We start from the raw sequence: 18,205 nt of genomic DNA, 5'->3' as shown, positions 1-18,205 counted from the left end.
TGGTACCTTAAAATAAGAACCCAGATCCTTCACACCAAACACACAAGATATATTCAGAATAATCAGTATTTATTTTAAATGTCAAGAGCCATGGTGGTGGTACACTGGTTATCAGTGGGTGAAGATTGTGTATCTCATGCAGGATTTCAAGGCACTGTGATGTGGATAACTATAACCTGTAAACAACATGGACACACCTAAAAAACATAAAAACAGTTACGTCTGTCGCCAAACTTGGAGAGTTGTTGTAGACATCACTTTCTTAGGTCTTTTTTTGTTTGTCCATCAGACTAAGGAAATGCTGACATACTTAAAACTGTTCAGTAAAACCGAACTATACTGAGACACAGGTCCTTGACTCAAGGTCCCTAGCAGCAGGTATGACAGCAAAGCTGTGTTGTGATGAGTCAGAGGAAGCGATATCTCTCTCACACACACACACACACACACATTTTCCACAAAAGGAAAAAAACTGGCTTCTTCAAGCCCCTGTCGTCGCTCCACACAGGAAGATCTGAGCGACAGGCTGACATCTCCTCCTGGTCCTCCCACAGCTCAGCACAGCAGCCTCCCCTCCTCCCGGTGGCTCTGCCTGGGCCGGCCCAGCTGCCTCGTGGGGCCCATGCGCCTCCCCCCGTGGGTGCGCTGGTGCTGCCTCAGCCCCTGCCGGTAGATGAAGCTCTTCCCGCAATCGCCGCATCGGTAGGGTTTCTCCCCGGTGTGCAGCCGGTGGTGCACCTTCAGCTCCTCCGCCCGCGCGTAGCTCTTCCCGCACACGGAGCACAGGTGCGGCCGGTCCCTGGTGTGGGTGAGGAGGTGGGCCGCCAGGTAGGACTGCACGCGGAAACGCTTCTCGCACACGGGGCAGCCGAACGGCCGGACGTCCGAGTGCTTCATGCTGTGCAGCCGCAGGGCGGACGCCGTGTAGTAGGTCTTGTCGCACTCGGGGCAGCGGAACGGTCTCTCCCCCGTGTGGATCCGCTGGTGGATATGGACGTAACTCTCGTTGATGAACCTCTTGCCGCAGTCGGGGCAGGAGTAGGGCTTCTCTCGGACGTGGCCGTGCATGTGCTCCTCCAGCTGCTGCCTCTGGCTGAACTGGGTGCCACACTGCCGGCAGAAACACAGCTCCTCCAGGGGGGGCGCTGCCCAGGGGGGCACCGGGGCACCAAGGGGGGCTGGGCTGGGACAAGCCCCCTCCATCTGCTCCGTCTGCACCTCCTGCAGGAGGTCTGGCTCACCAGCACAGTCCACACTGGGTTTCCCTCCTGCAGAGGGCGAGAGGGCGAGAGAGAGAGAGAGAGAGAGAGAGAGAGAGAGAGAGAGAGAGAGAGAGAGAGAGAGAGAGAGAGAGAGAGAGGGAGAGAGAGGGGGGGGGAGGGGGGGTCGAGAGCAAGAGATCATGGCTTCTGATCCACAAGCTAACATATAGGCTAAATTAAAATGTTTTTGGGATAGCCTGTTTAGGCTCCACTTTGTTTCCCTTCTCAGGGGTGAGGGATCACACTTAGCCACACCCCTCCCCTCATAGTTAATGGTCTGATCCTGTCCCTCACCTGAGTGCACCTTCTGATGCGTCTTGAGGTTTCCCTTCTGGTTGAAGCCCCTCCCACAGAGAGAGCAGCGGTGGGGCGTCTCTCCAGTGTGGATCAGCGTGTGTCTCTCCAGCTTGTAGGCGTGGGAGAACTCCCTCCCACACACGGAGCAGTGGAATGTCAGCCGTGCTCTGGGCGTCGCCACCAGGCCGGCAGGGAGGACAGGAAGTGGGAGGGTCCTCTTCCTGCCCCGCCTCCTCACTGCCGGGGTTAAAGGGACCGTTAGTTGTTTGTCGTCCATTTGTTGAAGGGACAATTACCAGAATAATTTTGGTTGAAAAAATGTATCCATTACAGGTTATAATCTAACCTGAGAACTTCATAAGAAGGTTTCTAAAGAACTATCAAGTAATTTAGTACTCTAAACTGACAATGTAAGGACTTTACACAGACAGTTTAATCTTTAGTTTGAACTTCAATCAACCAAGCACTGTCCGGCAGCTCAGACAGGAAGCCTGCCGTTCTCACCAGGCGAGGCAGACTCACCAGGCGAGGCAGCCTCACCAGGCGAGGCAGCCTCACCAGGCGAGGCAGCCTCACCAGGCGAGGCAGCATCCATCCCAGCTCCTCCCAGCTGGCTGCTGCGCCGCCGAGGCCGTGTCCCGCTGCCTGCGAGTGGGGGAGAGGCGGGGGGGTCGCCCCCTCCTCCTGCTGGAGGCTTCCGACTGCGCCTCCTTCCTGTGGGAGGATGTGCCGATGGAGGGAGGAGAGGAGAGAGGAGCTAGGGTTTATGAACACTACTTGAGCCTGAAACCTGAAAACAACAGTGTTTTGCGAGAAAAAAAGCTTATTTTACCAGCTAGGTAAATTAAGATCATCTTCTTATTTAGGCTTCTTGCATGAAAAGGGGTTGGGAAATTCCTAACTTATATCTACTACAACAAGAAAAACATTTTTGGAAAAACTAGGATGTTCTAGAGCAGCGAGGCTGTTCTACTTGGGTTCTGCCCCATCTCCATGTCCTGACAGGAGTTCCAGGCTCTCCTCACCTGTGGGCTGACTGTCCTCCCCAGCATCGGGTCCCGGATCTGGGGGAGACGCCTTGGGAGGCCTCCCTCTCCTCCTCTTTCCTCCTGGAGGGGGGAGAGGCAATGTAAGTGGGACATTTGATTACAATGTTTAGGTTGATGGGTGGGGGTAATTGGGGGGGGGGGGGGCGTAGAGGGGGTCTGTCAGTGTACTGTTTAAGTACTTTCATTTACATTTATCCCTGTTGAAGGAGCTGCAAATCAAGCATTTAATTACAAACTATTCCTGCACACTGTGCATCTGACAAATAAAGGTAGGTTTCATCAGAAGAGTGTGAGAGAGCTGGTGTGATGGATCCTGCAGAGTAGAAGGCCTCTCTTTACCGTGGATGGGAGGAACCCTCAGCACCTCCTCTTCCCTTTTCAGGTTTGTTTTCTCTCCTCCCCCAGTCTCCTCCTCTCTGTCTCCTCCCTCCCCTCGCTCCTCCTCCTCGCCCCTGACCTCCACGATGGAGGTCTCCCCTGCTGCCTGGTCAGTCAGCCTCCAGTCCACCTCTTCACCCTCAGAGTTGATCAGGCCACATATCCCCTCTTCCTCCCCCTCTTGGTCGTCCTCCGCGTTGACAGTCAGTCTGATGGTGTGGTCATCCGATGCCATCTTCCAACCCTCTGCCACCCTGGTGGGACTCTCTCCTGTGGCGCACGTAAAGGGATGGTCCTCTCAACACACACGCTATGAAGAATCCTCACATAAAAATAAAAATGTTAAATAAGATTGTTGTTAAACATGCACGTCACTCATCACCTTACCTTTCACGCCCTCTTCTTCCTCCTCCTTGACAACAACTTTTATCCCCTGAAGTCCACAGCGGTCGTTATGGGCAACATGTGGAAAAAACGGTCTCTGGTTGCCATGAGAATCCTGTTGAATGAAGAGAATTAGACACACGCTGTTCGTTTTTAGCTAGGTTAGAAAAATACCATTAAAAAGCCCTTGACGAGATAGAAACATATAACGTTACTTCAAGCATTTTAGTACACGTAACTTGTCTAGCTAGCTCTCAAATACAGTAGTCTAGTAAGTTTGCAAGCTACTATCTCATTCATTCATTCGGATAGACTTTTTTGTAGCTTGGATAATGTAAATACATCTCGCATAACGGTAATACTATACATTTGAAACAAAGGACAAAGTCACAAACATTGTAGAAAATATGACAGGTTCCATTAGCTAGTCACATTTAGTTAGCTAGCTAGACTAGCTACATTTAACTAGTTAGCTAGCTAGTGAACACAGACGATATTGTACCTCATACATAACGAATCAATTCCTTTCAGATTCTCCTCACTGTATTGTGAAAAACAAGTTGACTAACGTCACTAGCGATGTGAAAGGCTGTCAGGCTAGCTAGCTAACCTTGTTTAACACAGCAGGCTAGCTAGCCAACTAGTACTAGTACCAGCTCAACAAAACACAAAAAGTTGGCTAGCTAGCTCACGCTAGCATCTAACAAGATAACCAGCAAGCTGACCGTTAAACCAAAGCGCATAGTTCTATTCTCTAAAGGTTCCATCAATTATTTGGCTGAAACAGACCCCAAACGTTTGTCTCCTTTTAGTATATATTGTCTACAGTGTATGCCACGGTTTAAATGTATGCTAGCTAGCTGCATTTGTCTGCATGATACTGTTAACATATTACCGAACGGCTTACGTTTGCTCCCTGCGACCAAGCGCAGCTGTTGACTTTCCGGGTTTCAACCTGGTTAAGTTCCGAGTCAGTTGCAGAACCATGTCATGTCAGAACCATGACGAAATACATAAAGTACACGGGCGAGACTTATGTCTGACATTCATTCATTCAGTTATTTGTTCAGAAGGCCTATATATCTATTTATTGCCCTTTATTTAAGTGAATACCACTGTAATTTCACAAATCAACCTCAATCATCTCACAATTAACGCAAAATGGTATGGTCTTCAATGCCCGTGTTACTTCAACATCCAGTCACACCAGCCCAGGTTATTATTTCAACATCCAATCACAGGAGCCCATGTAATTTCTCTACCCATCAACTCTAAATCTGTAGGGTAACAATCCCTTTTGTGATGCATTAAAATAACCAAATAAACCGAAACTATAAGGAGGACACATGGTGGATGAACCATATATTATTTTATTTGTAATAATACTTTTCACATCAGGCTGACCACAAATAGACAAACATGTCAATTCACACCACGGTGAGGGTAGACAGCTATGCGTGCAGCTCTTGCACGGCGGAAGATTTCCTCTGGTGCATCTTCTTGTGTCTGCGGTAGCTCTGCGGTGTGCTCAAGTCCTTGCCGCACTCGTCGCAACGGAAAGGGTTCTCTTCCGAGTGGGTTCTCCGGTGAGAGCCAAGGTCAGACGGCTTAAAGAACACCTTCCCACAGTCCGGGCAGGCGTAGCGGTTCCCCGAGTGGGTCCTCTCGTGCTCCCTCAGACGCTCCAGGCGGCTGTAGCGCTTCGCACACAGGGAGCACCCGTACTTCTCCACCGTGTGGAACAGCCGGTGCCTTTTCAAGGCCCCCGAGTGGCCGAAGCTCTTGCCGCAGTCGGAGCACCGGTACGGCTTCTCCCCCGTGTGAACCCTCTGGTGGTCCTGGAGGTGGCGGTTTTGGGTGAACTGCTTGCTGCACAGGGTGCACTGGTAGGGCTTCTCCCCTGAGTGGACCCTGAGGTGGATCTGCAAGGTGGAGGGCTTCCTGCAGTCCCGCCCGCACACGGGGCAGCGGGAGCCGCTGGGCCGCTGCAGGAGGCTGCTTCTGAGACGCTGCATCGGGGGGGAGAGAGGCTGGTTCTCCCGGCCCGAGGCGGAGGAACTCACACTCTGATCTGCGGTGGAAAACACAACCCTGGTTAGAGGCCGAGTAGCTGTGGACACGATGGTTTGTGTTTGAATGTGGGCATTACTCGGGATTGACTTTCCCCACTCAATGAGATCAAGAGAGTCCCATTCCACTTCCTCGCCGTCAGAGTTGATTAAACTGCCAAATTGATTTTACCCTTCCTCTCTGTCCTCCTCTTCCTCCTTCTCATCCTCGTTCCCTGGAGGCCCGGCATAAATGATGGTCTCAACGCCCTCTTCTGACCCCTGGTCTCCATGCTGATGAGCGGTCGTCCCATGTTGAGTCTCTGCATCGTGGTTTTGTCTGTCTGCCGCTCGGTGATGGCTCCGCTCCCATCGCGGCTCACTTCCTGATTGGGTGAGAGTAGGGTGAGTCTGCAGGTGTCTGTGTAGTTTGGAGGACTGGGGGAACTGAAGTCTACATAAGGGGCAGGTGTGAACACACCTGGAAACACCCGACGATGATCCAGATTTGAACAAACAACTCCATTCTTTAGCCTCGTCATGTTCTTCCTCTTTATCATCATGCTCAGGCTCTTCAGGACACTGTGGCTGTTTTCTCAGGTCACCATGGTAACTGATAGGGTTGAGACCTGCTAGAGAAAGTGGATCAAGTTGATCAGCCATGGCAGGCAGAAGACCGGGCCGAGGCCCGTCCCTGGAGTGGATCTGCTGGTGTCTCTTCATGCTCCCCAGCTGGGAAAAGCTCCCCCCACAGTCCTCACACTGGTAGGGCTTCTCTCTGGTGTGAGCCCTCTCGTGGCGTCGCAGGGTGGAAGCCTCTGAGAAGCCTTTGCCGCAGACGTTGCAGATGTGGCGTTTCTCCCCCGTGTGAGTCACCTGGTGCTTCTGCAGGGCCGACAGCCTGAAGAAGGTCTTCCCACACACGCTGCAGCAGTGCGGCCTCTCTCCTGTGTGCGTGTTTCGATGCTCTCGGAGACTGCTTATCCTGGTGAACCTCTTGCCACACGCAGCGCAAGGGTGGGGTTTCTCTCCTGTGTGTGAGCGCTCGTGCCTCCTCAGCGCCCCCTGGTGACTGAACCTCACGCCGCAGTCTGAACAGGAGTAGGGTTTCTCCCCCGTGTGAACCTTCTTGTGTTCTTTCAGGTGCTCCTTCTGGCGGAAGTGCTTCCCACACGTGGGGCAGGGGTAAGGTTTCTCTCCTGTGTGGGTCTTCATGTGCATCTGGAGTCTGAAGAAGGATGGACACTCCCTCCCACACTCAAGGCAGCGGTAGAACTTCTTCACTGTCCGGTTCTCCTGCTGGTTCTCCTGCTGGTTCTCAGAGTAAATGTCCAACTCCTCTCCTTCAGAATTGATGTATCCCCCAACGCCATTTGTTTCCCCTCCATCCTCCTTCCCCTCTTCTTTTTCCTCAACTAATTCTTCATGTTCCATCTCCAGTGTTGTGTTGAGGTCATTGTGGTGATGCAAGAGCTCCACCAGATCCAAATCTGAGCTGATCAGATCTCCTTCATCCTTATCATCTTTAAGCTTGTCTTCCTTTGCCTTCCTTTCCAGTCTGGGAGCTCCAGGACCCTGTGATAGAAGAAGAAGGCACAGAGTGACAGAAGACACAATAAAAAATAAATATTTGACTGTTTTAACCTGTTTTTCGTGCAGGCCCGTCTGCACGTCTCTACTTACCCTCAAAGGTTCAGTGTTGTCCAGGTATGCAAACAACACATCAAAACTTGATCTGTGTACATTCCCAAGGGTTCAAAGTATCTAACCATGTAAAGTAATTTGTCCAAATACAATGTTTTACATTCATGAATAGCCATTGGCAGGGTTTCCCAGATTCGTTAAGAAGCTCTTAACGCTAAGAGCTTCTTAGGAGCGTTCTAAGAACGCTCTAGAACGCTCTTAGAACGCTCCTAAGAAGCTCATAGCGTTAAGAGCTTCTTAACGAATCTGGGAAACCCGGCCATTATCCTTTGTTTCATTATGCAAGTTAGCCGACGGAAGAAACAACTTGTTCACATAAAAGGGTTATTTTCTCCGGTTAGCAACAGAGTATTTACAATATGAAGGCATCAAAATGTCCGTTGAACCCTCCCCTTTCTATTGACACCTTGTTTGACCCAATAGGAGCTTCCATGCCCCGTTGACAGCCCTCTAAAGCCAACTAAGTCTGTGCGTCCTGCCCCCTCCCTGCCCGCCCCCCCACACTCGTTCGAAACAAATTTCTCGAACTGGCTTTGACGGGCTCTGAAATTAGCTCGTTAGCCTTGTAGCTGAGAGCTAGCTGAAAATGCTAATACCTCATTTGTATGTCTCTGTGGAGCCTTCAAAATAAAAGTCGATTGCGCAATATGGTTGACAGAATCAGTGTTCTTTGTGCGCCAATCCTGGGAATAAAGCACTCCAATGTGTTCATGCTTCGGTTTTTGTGTTTCAGTAATACTAATTAGGGATTTAGCTATTGTATATGATAGTTCTAAGTGCCACCTTTCATTAGAGATAACAATTATGAAAAATAATACCTTTTTATCCTAAGTATTTGACCTTGGTTACAAAGGGTCATTTTGGAGTCTCCAAAAGGCCCTTTTAGAAAACGCCTGGATGTACTCTTATAAAAACATGTGTCAAATATGAATATATTGTGGTATTATATTTGACTTTTGATTTGAATTGGGTAAGGATTCAACCTGTGGTCCAATTCCAGCTAATACCTACCACCTCTAGGCCTCTTCAGGCCTCTGTTTTCAAAACAAAATCAAGGCGGAAATAGAAACTTTCACTTTCCTTGTGGTCAAGCTGCTATTACTCAACACTAGTAGGACTGACAGGGGTCCTGACAACAGGGGAAATAACTTCAGAGTGTCAGCTTTCAAAAGAGACCATTTACATGCATGTACTCCAAATGGTTCAAGAACAGCTTTCAATTTACTTTGGGTATGCTGTTTAGGCGTTTTCAGGCAAATTTAACAGGTAAAAAATCTGCAACATAGTGTTTAATGACAAGACAACATAAATACATCTAGTCAAGCTCACCTTCCTGGGGTTTTGGGCATCACTTCCACCTTTGTGTCTCCTCAGGTGTTTCACCAGTTGCCCTGGGCGACAGAAGCTCTTCCCGCACTCGGCGCAGTGGTAGGGTCTCTCCCCAGCATGCGATCTCTCGTGGTCCCTGTGGCCGGAGGACGTGGCGAAGCCCTTCCCGCACACGGAGCAGGAGTACGGGTTCTCTCCCGTGTGGGTGACCTTGTGATCCCTGAGGCAGGACGAGGTGGAGAACCTCCTTCCACAAACTGTGCAGCCGAACGGTCTCTCCCCAGTGTGCGTGCGCTCGTGAGCCTTCAGGAGCCGCGCTTCTATGAAGCGTTTGCCACACTCGGAGCAGCCGAACGGTCTCTCCCCCAGGTGCCTCATCTCGTGTCTCCTCACATCCCCCACCTGAGCAAACTTGGCAGCGCAGATGGAACAGGAGTAAGGTTTCTCGCCGGTGTGGATCCTCTCGTGAACCTTGAGCTGCCCTTTCTGCAGGAAGCACTTACCGCACACGGAGCAGCGGTGAGGCTTCTCTCCGGAGTGCGTCATCTGGTGTCGCTTCAGCTTGTTCTGATTCACAAACTCCTTTCCACACTCGGGACAGGGGTGTGGCTTCCTGACACAGGGGTGTGACTTCCTTGCACAGGGGTGTGGCTTCTTGGCACAGGGGGGTGGCTTCCTGGCACAGCCCTCCACCTCAGAGAGGAAGTGGGAGACGCTGTCTACGTGAGAAACAGGAAACACTTAAGGGCACAGTGACACATCACATTAACCATCACATCACAATTCATTGAACAGACGCTTTAAACCAAAGCCACATTCAAATAACGCACAGGATCCGAAGTGCGTAGCTCTAATAGAGTCAAGAAATAGGGGTATTTTACCAGGCACGGTGCAAAATAACACCAAAGAAATCGTGTTGTTTAAGCCAAACCTCCATGATCTGAGACTTACCAAAACGTGGCTCCTCTTCTTCTTCACGGGCGTGCAGCTCACTGTTCTCTCCAGGAGGAACTTGTGAATTTCTCTGAGCTTTCATAGAAAGGGCTCCCTTATCAGGGTGCACTTGTTGTTGATGCCTCCTCATGCCTGACAAGTTACAGAACTCCTTGTCGCAGTAGGGGCAGCCGTAACGCTTGCTCCCCGTGTGAGTCTGCTGGTGATCCTTCCAAGCCTCCAACTTGGCGAAGGTCTTCCCACACTTGGCGCAATGGTGCAGTTTGTCCTCTGAATCGCTCTTCTCCTGCTCCTCCCCCTGTTCTACTTGAACAGTCAGCACCTCTAATTCATCATCGCACTTAAAAATGGCAGGGTTAGTGTCCTCGTCATTGTGTTCTGTGTTTGGAGACTCGGTTGGATCATCTTTACTATCTTCGTCTTGAACACAAAGTCTTTTGAGTTTCACCCTAACTTGGCAGTGACTGTGACGGGCACACGTAACAACCACACTTTCTGTCTGGGAGACCCGCTTTCCACTTCCTGTCTGGGAGAACCGCTTCCCACTTCCTGTGAAGGTTCCCACTTCCTGTGGGGGGCAATGGCAGGGTGTCTCTCCTGAGTCTCTCCTCTGGTCTCCTTCCAGCCTGGCAGCTCTAAAGGTGCCCTCTTCCCTCTCCTCCCCAGACAAGTCCATGATTCTTAGAATGTCCCCCAGTTTGTTGTTTTCCAAAGCATGGCATCTACCCCCAGCTCTGGTTGCTGTGGTTACAGGCCAGGTTGGCTCAGGGCAGAGACCACTGTGTACTCCTGCATTCCAACAGAGAACAGCAGAACAGATGTTATCGAGTGCTACACACACATGTATATGTAAATAGGTAACTATGATGGTAGTAAACTACTCGCATGGACTTGGTCAAGTTTGTTAGCTGATTGACCCACACGTTTTGGATAAAATGCCGGATAATGACACTACATAGAACCTACTTAAAACATCAGAATCAGAATGGGTTTTATTCGCCATGAATGTTTGCACAGACAAGAAATCAAGCTAGGTCACGGTGACATCACTTAACAGTCCCCAACATATTAAATGGCTTAAATTTAACACAACAATGATCAAAACACAAACACAACATTACACAAACACAATTAAAAGACATGAACATTAACAGTCCCACAACCCGTATGATAATCCCCACGGACTGTCAGCCAATAGCGTGACCGTCTCCTGTCCCTACAATATTCCGGATAGCGACTGCGACTGACTTGACCAGGGAGACGTGAATACAAAACTAGCAAGCTACCCCATGCAAATGTTTAACTGCATCAAAAATTGTCTGACATCAGCTAGTTTGCAACCTACTAGTGCTAGCGTTAGCAAGTTTACAAGCCTTGACAACAACGTTTTTGGTCTAACTGACCAGTGACATAGGTGCTGGTTCAATTGAGTACACACCCGCAGAACATAAACTGACAAATATGTCAGTTAAGTCTAATAACACCAATGAAATGAAATAGTGTCAAACTTCGCTGGCTAAGCAAAATCGGACTTGTCTGTTTCTATTCTTCTCACTTACCTGGGTAGACAAAACTGGTTGATGGCAGACAGTAAGATGAGAACTCTTTGATCAAGAATGATTAACGTCTATTGTCCTACTTAGAACCCATAAATATACGTGCTATTAATATATTTTTATTAAAATGACAGTAGACGGTCATAAAATAGGCTAGGCTACACCTACGGCTAACGGAAAAGTGATTCACTACTTCTGTCTGAATGCGCAGATGCTGACGACAGAACAATGTATCATTGCGATGTATAAACTAGGGCAGCCCGACGAGGCGGAGTTTGTGTTCACTTGCTACTTACTGCTTGTAAACAGGCAAACCCCGTTCACCTAGGTTACAACGTGACACAAAATGTGTTTCCAAAACATAAAAGGGGAAAGCCGAAAGTCAAAAACCGGAGCTTTCTGACCTCATCTTTAATCTTGAGCGTGTACGAAATTATATTTTCAATGATGTCGATGAGCTGACCTCACCAATCATATTACTTTACATGTTGAGTGTAGCCAATGAGGAGCGGGACAGCATAGCGGGTGGCGTGGGAGTTTTGTTAAACTGGGTTCGGGAGCTAGCTGCTAGCTAACCTGCAAGTCCTGCCAAAGTTGATGCAAGACAAGAATGATGATCTTCCCAGCTATCGACCACAACTGAACTTGGAATAAGTAGCAGGACATTTATCTCTCCTGACGCTGTGATATGATCGTCCAGATATTTTGACTACCTTTCTTCGTCAGGTAAGATTAACTGAATTAGCTAGAGCTAGCAAAGTTGTAGGGGCACCCCCTGCTAAAGCCAGGCATAACGTCACGAATTGAGCTAGCTAGCTGCAGGTTATCAACACAACGATGTTATAGTTAGTCACATAACTAGCTGCTATGTACACATACGAAGCGATTATTGTCAATTAAAAAGTTACTGGATATTCCTTGAGTTGTTGAAGTGTAGGTCAAGAGACAGTGTCATGTGTCATTATTTTGGACGTTCGCCTGTACAAATTGTGGACGTACTTCCTGGTTAGCTAGCTAGACTAGCTACTAGCTGACCAGAATGAGCCAGTTAGCCAACAATTCTTTAAGTGGCTAGCTAGCTGTTGTAATTGAAACAGCGGTAAAGATGAGACTCGTTAACGCTCGTTATTATCCTTTGTGTCAACTTAACAAAGTGTCATAGGTTGTCGACATTTTGTTGTAGTTGGCATACAGATGGGTTACGGAGTCCATAGGTCAGAGATAGCGCCGGCCCAGTGTACACCCGTGCGTGCCCTGCAGTGAACGTACAGGTTGTGCTATGGACTGAACTGAATGTGTATGATGTCAGAGCGTTTATGCAATACAGACTCTATCTCTCTGTCTCTTACTCTCTCCCCCCCCCCCCCCCCTATCTCTCCCTCCCCCTCCAGGCCTCAGATGATGGACTCATCCCAGATGAGAGAGGACATCAGCGGTGCAGAGGGTACAGGGGTCTTTACCGACCCCGTGGCTCCCTCCCCCCTCCCCCTCGCCTCCCCCCTCCCCCTCGCCTCCCCCCACCTGGCCCTCTCGGAGCGCGAGTTGTCGTGCCACTGTTGCTATGACATCCTGGTGAACCCCACCACGCTGACGTGTGGGCACAGCTTCTGCCGCCACTGCCTGGCGTTGTGGTGGGATTCCTCCCACAAGACAGAGTGCCCCGAGTGCAGAGAGAAGTGGGAGGGCTTCCCCAAAATCAACATCCTGTTGAGGTAGGTCAACTTCCAGCTGCTGGGATGGGTCGTGCTTGCTCACGGAGGACTCCTCTTTTGCTAGCTGGGAGCATGGTTACTTGGCGGCTGAGGCTCATTAATACAGATCCGTTCCTTGACTGACTGCTGAAACACTGTCAGAGCTTTGCTCTTCTGATCGTTGATCTGATCAGCTGTGCTTCCGTACGCGCGTCGCTTTGGATGACAGCGTCTGCCAAATGAATGAAATGTAAATACTGCACACTACCTGTACACACTACACATACCACCCCCACACATACTACACACCTTACATACCCACTACACACACCACCCCTCCTTCCTCTCCTCACCTTCTTGTCGTCTCTCAGGGATGCGGCTGACAAGCTGTTCTCAGAGGTAGTGGAGAGGAGACGAGCAGAGATACAGAACAACCCCAAGATCTCTCAGAGCCTCGTGGCCTTCCAGAGGTAAACAGACACACACACATAGGGTATGGAGAGGAACAGGTGTATACGTATATGTAAAGGTGTATATGTATATGGTGTATATATGTGTACTTGTGCAGGTATGGATAGGAATAGGTGTATACGTATATGTGTACTTGTGCAGGTATGGAGAGGAGCAGGTGTATATGTATATGGTGTGTATATGTGTACTTGTGCAGGTATGGAGAGGAGCAGGTGTATATGTGCAGGTGTATATATGTATATGTGTACTTGTGCAGGTATGGAGAGGAGCAGGTGTATATGTGCAGGTGTATATATGTATATGTGTACTTGTGCAGGTATGGAGAGGAGCAGGTGTATATGTGCAGGTGTACGTATATGTGTACCTGTGCAGGTATGGAGAGGAGCAGGTGTATACGTGCAGGTGTATATATGTATATGGTGTGTATATGTGTACCTGTGCAGGTATGGAGAGGAGCAGGCCTCCAGAAGCGTCCCCAGGAGCAGCCAGCCCAGAGGAGCCGGGGGGTTCTTCTCTGGAGTCCTCACTGCACTCTCATGTGTGGCTGTAAGTGTGTGTGTGTGTCTGGAGCCTGTGTGTAAGTGTGTGTGTGTGTCTGGAGCCTGTGTGTAAGTGTGTGTACCTGGAGGGAGTGTGAGTGTGTGAGTGAGTAAACGGTTCTGTTTGTATTGTCCATGTGGCAGAGAGGAGCAACGTCTGTGTGTGTGTGTTTCACTGTGTCAACCAAGGTCTGGATCTGTGTGTTACACCCTGTGTGTGTTTGTGTGTGTGTGTGTGCGGGGGTTCAAATTAGTTTATTTTAGTAACCGAAATAACAGTTAAATAGATTTTTGCCAACGTTTTTTCAAATTATTTTATAATAGTTCATGTATTTCTAACTCACTCCACAAATTAATCCCAACCTTAGTGTTCATGTCTGTGTGTTTGTGTCTCCAGGTGCTGTTGCTGGGCTACCACTGGAGCATTGGGGAGGGGGAGGGGGAGGAGCTGGTTGCTAAGGCCATCTCCAGGTGGAGCCCAGTGGAGGTGCAGGAGTGGATGCAGCACCTGGGGCCCTGGGCCCAGCTCTACACACACCGCTTCCTGGAGGCTGATGTCAACGGGAGGTACACACACACATCAAATCATGTGGTGATGTGGTGATGTTGTGGTGATGTTGTGGTCATGTAGCGGTGTCTGTGTGCAGGTTGTTGCTGATGCTGGGTGACGAGGAGCTGGCCCTGCCCCCCTACAGCATAGAGAACCAGGCCCACAGGCGGGCCATGCTGGCGGAGCTGGAGAGGGTCAGGGCCCTGGGGGGGAAACCTCCACAGAACCTCTGGGAGTACAAGGTGAGGGGGGAGGGGCTTCTCCTGCAGTTATCTCCTGTTATCTCTGATCTCTCAGTTATATCTGATCTTTCAGTTATCTCCAGTTATCTCTGATCTCTCAGTTATCTCTGATCTCTCAGTTATCTCTGATCTCTCAGTTATCTCTGATCTCTCTGTTCTCTGATCTCTCTGTTATCTCCAGTTATCTCTGATCTCTCAGTTATCTCTGACATCTCAGTTATCTCTAATCTCTCAGTTATCTCCAGTTATCTCTGATCTCTCAGTTATCTCTGACATCTCAGTTATCTCTAATCTCAGTTATCTCTGATTTCTCAGTTATCTCTGACCTCCTTGGGGTTCGCCTCATCACTCCCTTCCAAACTGTTCCTCTTTTCCCCCCTGTGATTTCCCTCATCCACCAGCTCAAAAGGTCAGAAGTACACACAGAATTATAACTGTGTGTGTGTGCGCATGTGTGTGTGTGTGCGCACTGTGTGTGTGCAGGCAGTGAATGCAGGTAAATCTTTGTTCCTGCTGTACGCTCTGAAGAGTTCTCCCCGCCTCACCCTCCTCTACCTCTACCTGTTTGACTACCTGGACTCCTTCCTGCCCTTCCTGCACACCTGCTGCCCCACCCTCTCACACACCAGCCAGCCAATGGACGACAGCCTCAACAAACAGGTACCAGTCAGCTCTTTACACTGTGCCTGGCAGGTTACTTGAGATGTCTGGTAAGCACAGACCGTTCCTTGACTATGACCACTGAATTACTGTTAGAACTCTACACTTCTGATCCTTGATCTTCTGCTGTGCTTTAGAGCCCGACCGATAAAGGATTTTTAAGGCCGATACCGATACAAATATTTGGTGATTTAAAAATCCTATATTCCGATATCAGTCGATATAAAAAAATATTTAAAAAATCCAGAAACGCGTAACAAAACAAACTGATTTCCCTAACAGTAGTTATTTGTAGTTTACATGTAGTCACTTTTAGCAGAAGTTCTTATCCAGAGCGACTAAGTACAGGGACATTCCCCGAGGCAAGTAGGGTCAAGTTCCTTCCCAAGGACACAACGTCATTTGACATGGCCGGGAATCGAATCAGCAACCTTCTGATTAATAGCCCGATTCCCTAACTGCTCAGCCATCTGACTCCTGTTATTATTTCCTCACAAAAATAATATGTTAATGCAGTTTCTGATAAATAAAATGTATAATGTACAAACTTAAGATATGAAATTTAGTCCTTAAAAAAAAAAAAAAAAAAAACATTTATCGGCCATTATAAATGCCGATACCGATAGTTTGGAAAATGCCCAATATCGGCCAATAATATCGGCCCGCCGATATATCGGTCAGGCTCTACTGTGCTTTCTATGTGCACTATTGGCATGTCTCTCTTTAAGGCGACTGCTAAATTAATTAAATGGAAATGTGACATGGATTCCAATGTGATCTAACCCCATTCCTGCTTCAAAGTCACAACCTAGCTGGAGCCAGTGGGCGGAGTTTCTGGTGAAGTACTTCCTGCTTCCGTACCAGCTGATTGCTGAGTTTGCGTGGGATTGGTTGTCGGTGCACTACTGGACGTCCCGCTTCATCATCGTGAACGCCATGCTGCTGTCTGTCCTGGAGGGATGCTCCCTGTACCGTCTGTGGACCCGTGCACTGATCAGGTACACACACACACACACACACGTGTAGGCACACAGACACCCCCAGTGTCTGAGCGGTGCTGTGTTCAGGTACACACACACACGTGTAGGTACACAGACATACCCAGTGTCTGAGCGGTGCTTTGTTCAGGTACACACACACACACACACGTAGGCACACAGACACCCCCAGTGTCTGAGCGGTGCTGTGTTCCTCCAGAGGCCTTCCCAGGCGCATGTGGGCTCACCTGTGGAGGACGCTGTCCCAGGGCCTGGCCTTCGCCCTGCTGTGGCCCGCCACACCGCGCTTCATCTGCAACTGCATGTTCTACTGGGGCCTCTACTTCAACGTCATCATCAACATAGACCTGGTGGTTCAGCAGCTACTGCACCCGGACACACACGCCATCTGACACACACGCCATCTGACACACACACACACCATCTGACACACACACACACAAGTTGTCTGAGACACACAAACACACATATGCTATCTGAGACACCCACTTAAACACACGCCATCTGACACACTCACACACAGGTTGTCTGAGACACACACACCATCTGACACACACACACACAGGTTGTCTGAGACACACACATACACACACGCCATCTGACACACACACACACAGATCATCTAGTGCAGCCTGGCCCAGGCCAGGACTGAAGCTCCAGTCAGCATGACGATGACGGAGTTGGCAGCAACGACAGCTAGACGCTCTACAGAACGCTCTACAGGACGCTCTACAGGACGCTCTACAGGACGCTCTACAGGACGCTCTACAGGACGCTCTACAGGACGCTCTACAGGACGCTCTACAGGACGCTCTACAGGACGCTCTACAGGACGCTCTACAGGACGCTCTACAGGACGCTCTACAGGGTCTGATGTCAGAACTGTCCAGACTCTCTGGAGAGAAGTACGTCTGTGAGGTCAGACTGAGACCTCTGTTGTCTTCAAACAGGCTGTGAGGAGCGAGGATCATCTGTAGAGCTACTCTCTTTCTACCTCTCTGTCTGTCACACACTCTCTCTTTCACATTTACTCTATCTCTCTCTACCTCACTCGCACTCTCTCCCAATCTCTCTTTCTGTCACTCTACCTCTCTCCCAATCTTTTATTGATGAGGCGAATGTGTGAATAAGGAGGCGACGGGGCAGGGTGTGTCGCAGGCGGCAGAGTTAAGGACAAATGTCTTTTCTGCAACCAACCAGGAGCAGTGGCGTCTGTTTCACTTCCTGTTGACTTCCTGTTGTGCCAAGCAAAGCCTTTCTATTGGCTCAAACTTCTTCTTCTCGTCCTCACATCTGTCTTCTTCTGTCCTTCTAGTCCTCATATTTCAGTCTTTTTTTTTAACCGTTCCACGAGCTTCTCCCAGTGCATCTTAAAGGGTGTTTTTCTCTTAAATAAAAGGCCAGGTAAAGAGGAATGCTCTGGAAGGAAGATCTGGATCCTTAAGTTTTCAGTTTAAGGTAAATAATTTGTCTTGCTTGTCCATTTGTTTACCATGGAAGGGACGCTGGTGCACTTGGCCCAGGTGAATCTCTGCCCACCTGGGTTAGGACTGCTTCTCTGTACAACATGGTATATAGGGCTAGTGTGCTTGTTTGTAACTAATCTTACTGGCCAACCTCTGTTTTTAATCGTTAAAGAAAAAACTTCTGTCAGTGTGCAATATACTGGTCAAATTTTTGGGTTGTAGTTGTTTGTTAATATGATTAATATTTGATTAAATTAAATCTTTATTTTTTACATTATGATTAAATGTTGCACTTGAAAGGAATTCTAGAACTTTCTGCGCTGGTATTCTGTTCTCCTGTGTTCTCCAAGATGAAAACATGCCAATAAAGTTTTTATTTAAGATGATAAGCCCTCAGTTATTTAATAGTTGTTACATATGTAACAAGCACAACAATTGCTCTTGTGTCTGATCAGAATCTATACACGGCTAGGTGAATGACCCAAGTTACTCATAACATTAGGGAATATATACGTTTCTATTTTCCTCATTTTGTGAAACTGGGGTGAGGGTTTGGACATAGGTTTTGGTTTTATTTTATAGGCCTGCCGCCTACTGTATCTTGTAGAAGTAGAAGCCTAGCGGTTA

The 18,205-nt window shown here is 48.8% G+C and overlaps 3 protein-coding genes across 6 annotated transcripts; 1 reads left to right on the top strand and 2 right to left on the bottom strand.

The window, feature by feature from the left end:
- Positions 1 to 67: 67 nt before the first annotated feature.
- LOC134009057 (zinc finger protein 497-like) lies at positions 68 to 4,257 on the bottom strand. Of its 4 annotated transcripts, none has more exons than XM_062448738.1 (7): positions 3,873 to 4,257; positions 3,374 to 3,485; positions 2,948 to 3,256; positions 2,585 to 2,668; positions 2,064 to 2,273; positions 1,557 to 1,796; positions 68 to 1,268 (listed from the first exon to the last, which is right to left on the bottom strand). In XM_062448738.1, exons 1-7 carry the CDS (start codon positions 3,879 to 3,881, stop codon positions 556 to 558), a joined length of 1,677 nt encoding a protein of 558 aa, XP_062304722.1. In that variant the 5' UTR covers positions 3,882 to 4,257; the 3' UTR covers positions 68 to 555. The 4 variants fall into 4 exon arrangements, with proteins under 4 accessions (XP_062304722.1, XP_062304723.1, XP_062304724.1 ...); XM_062448739.1 differs by having other exon boundaries at positions 2,082 to 2,273; XM_062448740.1 differs by having other exon boundaries at positions 2,136 to 2,273.
- A 465-nt stretch (positions 4,258 to 4,722) lies between these two features.
- Positions 4,723 to 11,148, bottom strand: LOC134009216 (zinc finger protein 850-like). Its single transcript, XM_062448942.1, has 5 exons — positions 10,965 to 11,148; positions 9,403 to 10,194; positions 8,452 to 9,170; positions 5,612 to 6,993; positions 4,723 to 5,461 (listed from the first exon to the last, which is right to left on the bottom strand). The coding sequence occupies exons 2-5, from the start codon at positions 10,079 to 10,081 to the stop codon at positions 4,822 to 4,824; spliced, it is 3,420 nt and encodes a 1,139-aa protein (XP_062304926.1). The 5' UTR covers positions 10,082 to 10,194; positions 10,965 to 11,148; the 3' UTR covers positions 4,723 to 4,821.
- A 173-nt stretch (positions 11,149 to 11,321) lies between these two features.
- On the top strand, positions 11,322 to 17,895 carry LOC134009065 (bifunctional apoptosis regulator-like). Its single transcript, XM_062448751.1, has 10 exons — positions 11,322 to 11,687; positions 12,353 to 12,673; positions 13,024 to 13,122; positions 13,567 to 13,669; positions 14,060 to 14,229; positions 14,310 to 14,454; positions 14,938 to 15,114; positions 15,916 to 16,112; positions 16,312 to 16,511; positions 16,668 to 17,895. Exons 2-9 carry the CDS (start codon positions 12,360 to 12,362, stop codon positions 16,502 to 16,504), a joined length of 1,398 nt encoding a protein of 465 aa, XP_062304735.1. The 5' UTR covers positions 11,322 to 11,687; positions 12,353 to 12,359; the 3' UTR covers positions 16,505 to 16,511; positions 16,668 to 17,895.
- Positions 17,896 to 18,205: the final 310 nt, after the last annotated feature.

This window comes from Osmerus eperlanus, chromosome 22 (genome assembly GCF_963692335.1).
Source record: "Osmerus eperlanus chromosome 22, fOsmEpe2.1, whole genome shotgun sequence".
In the NCBI taxonomy this organism is placed as follows: domain Eukaryota; kingdom Metazoa; phylum Chordata; class Actinopteri; order Osmeriformes; family Osmeridae; genus Osmerus; species Osmerus eperlanus.
The sequence above is the reverse complement of the archived record's forward strand: the minus strand, read 5'-3'. Positions and strand labels throughout refer to the sequence as shown.

Excerpts from the sequence above, each read along its gene's own strand:
- LOC134009057 (XM_062448738.1), bottom strand. Across the intron at positions 2,274-2,584 it reads GGAGGACAGTCAGCCCACAG|GAAGGAGGCGCAGTCGGAAG; the intron begins GTGAGGAGAGCC and ends ATCCTCCCACAG. Across the intron at positions 1,269-1,556 it reads GCATCAGAAGGTGCACTCAG|GAGGGAAACCCAGTGTGGAC; the intron begins GTGAGGGACAGG and ends CGCCCTCTGCAG.
- LOC134009216 (XM_062448942.1), bottom strand. The coding sequence starts at position 10,081 with ATGGACTTGTCTGGGGAGGAGAGGGAAGAGGGCACCTTTAGAGCTGCC. Across the intron at positions 9,171-9,402 it reads AGAAGAGGAGCCACGTTTTG|ACAGCGTCTCCCACTTCCTC; the intron begins GTAAGTCTCAGA and ends TTTCTCACGTAG. Across the intron at positions 5,462-5,611 it reads GAGGAGGACAGAGAGGAAGG|GGTTGTGTTTTCCACCGCAG; the intron begins GTAAAATCAATT and ends GCCTCTAACCAG.
- LOC134009065 (XM_062448751.1), top strand. The coding sequence starts at position 12,360 with ATGATGGACTCATCCCAGATGAGAGAGGACATCAGCGGTGCAGAGGGT. Across the intron at positions 13,123-13,566 it reads AGCCTCGTGGCCTTCCAGAG|GTATGGAGAGGAGCAGGCCT; the intron begins GTAAACAGACAC and ends GTACCTGTGCAG. Across the intron at positions 16,113-16,311 it reads TGGACCCGTGCACTGATCAG|AGGCCTTCCCAGGCGCATGT; the intron begins GTACACACACAC and ends GTGTTCCTCCAG.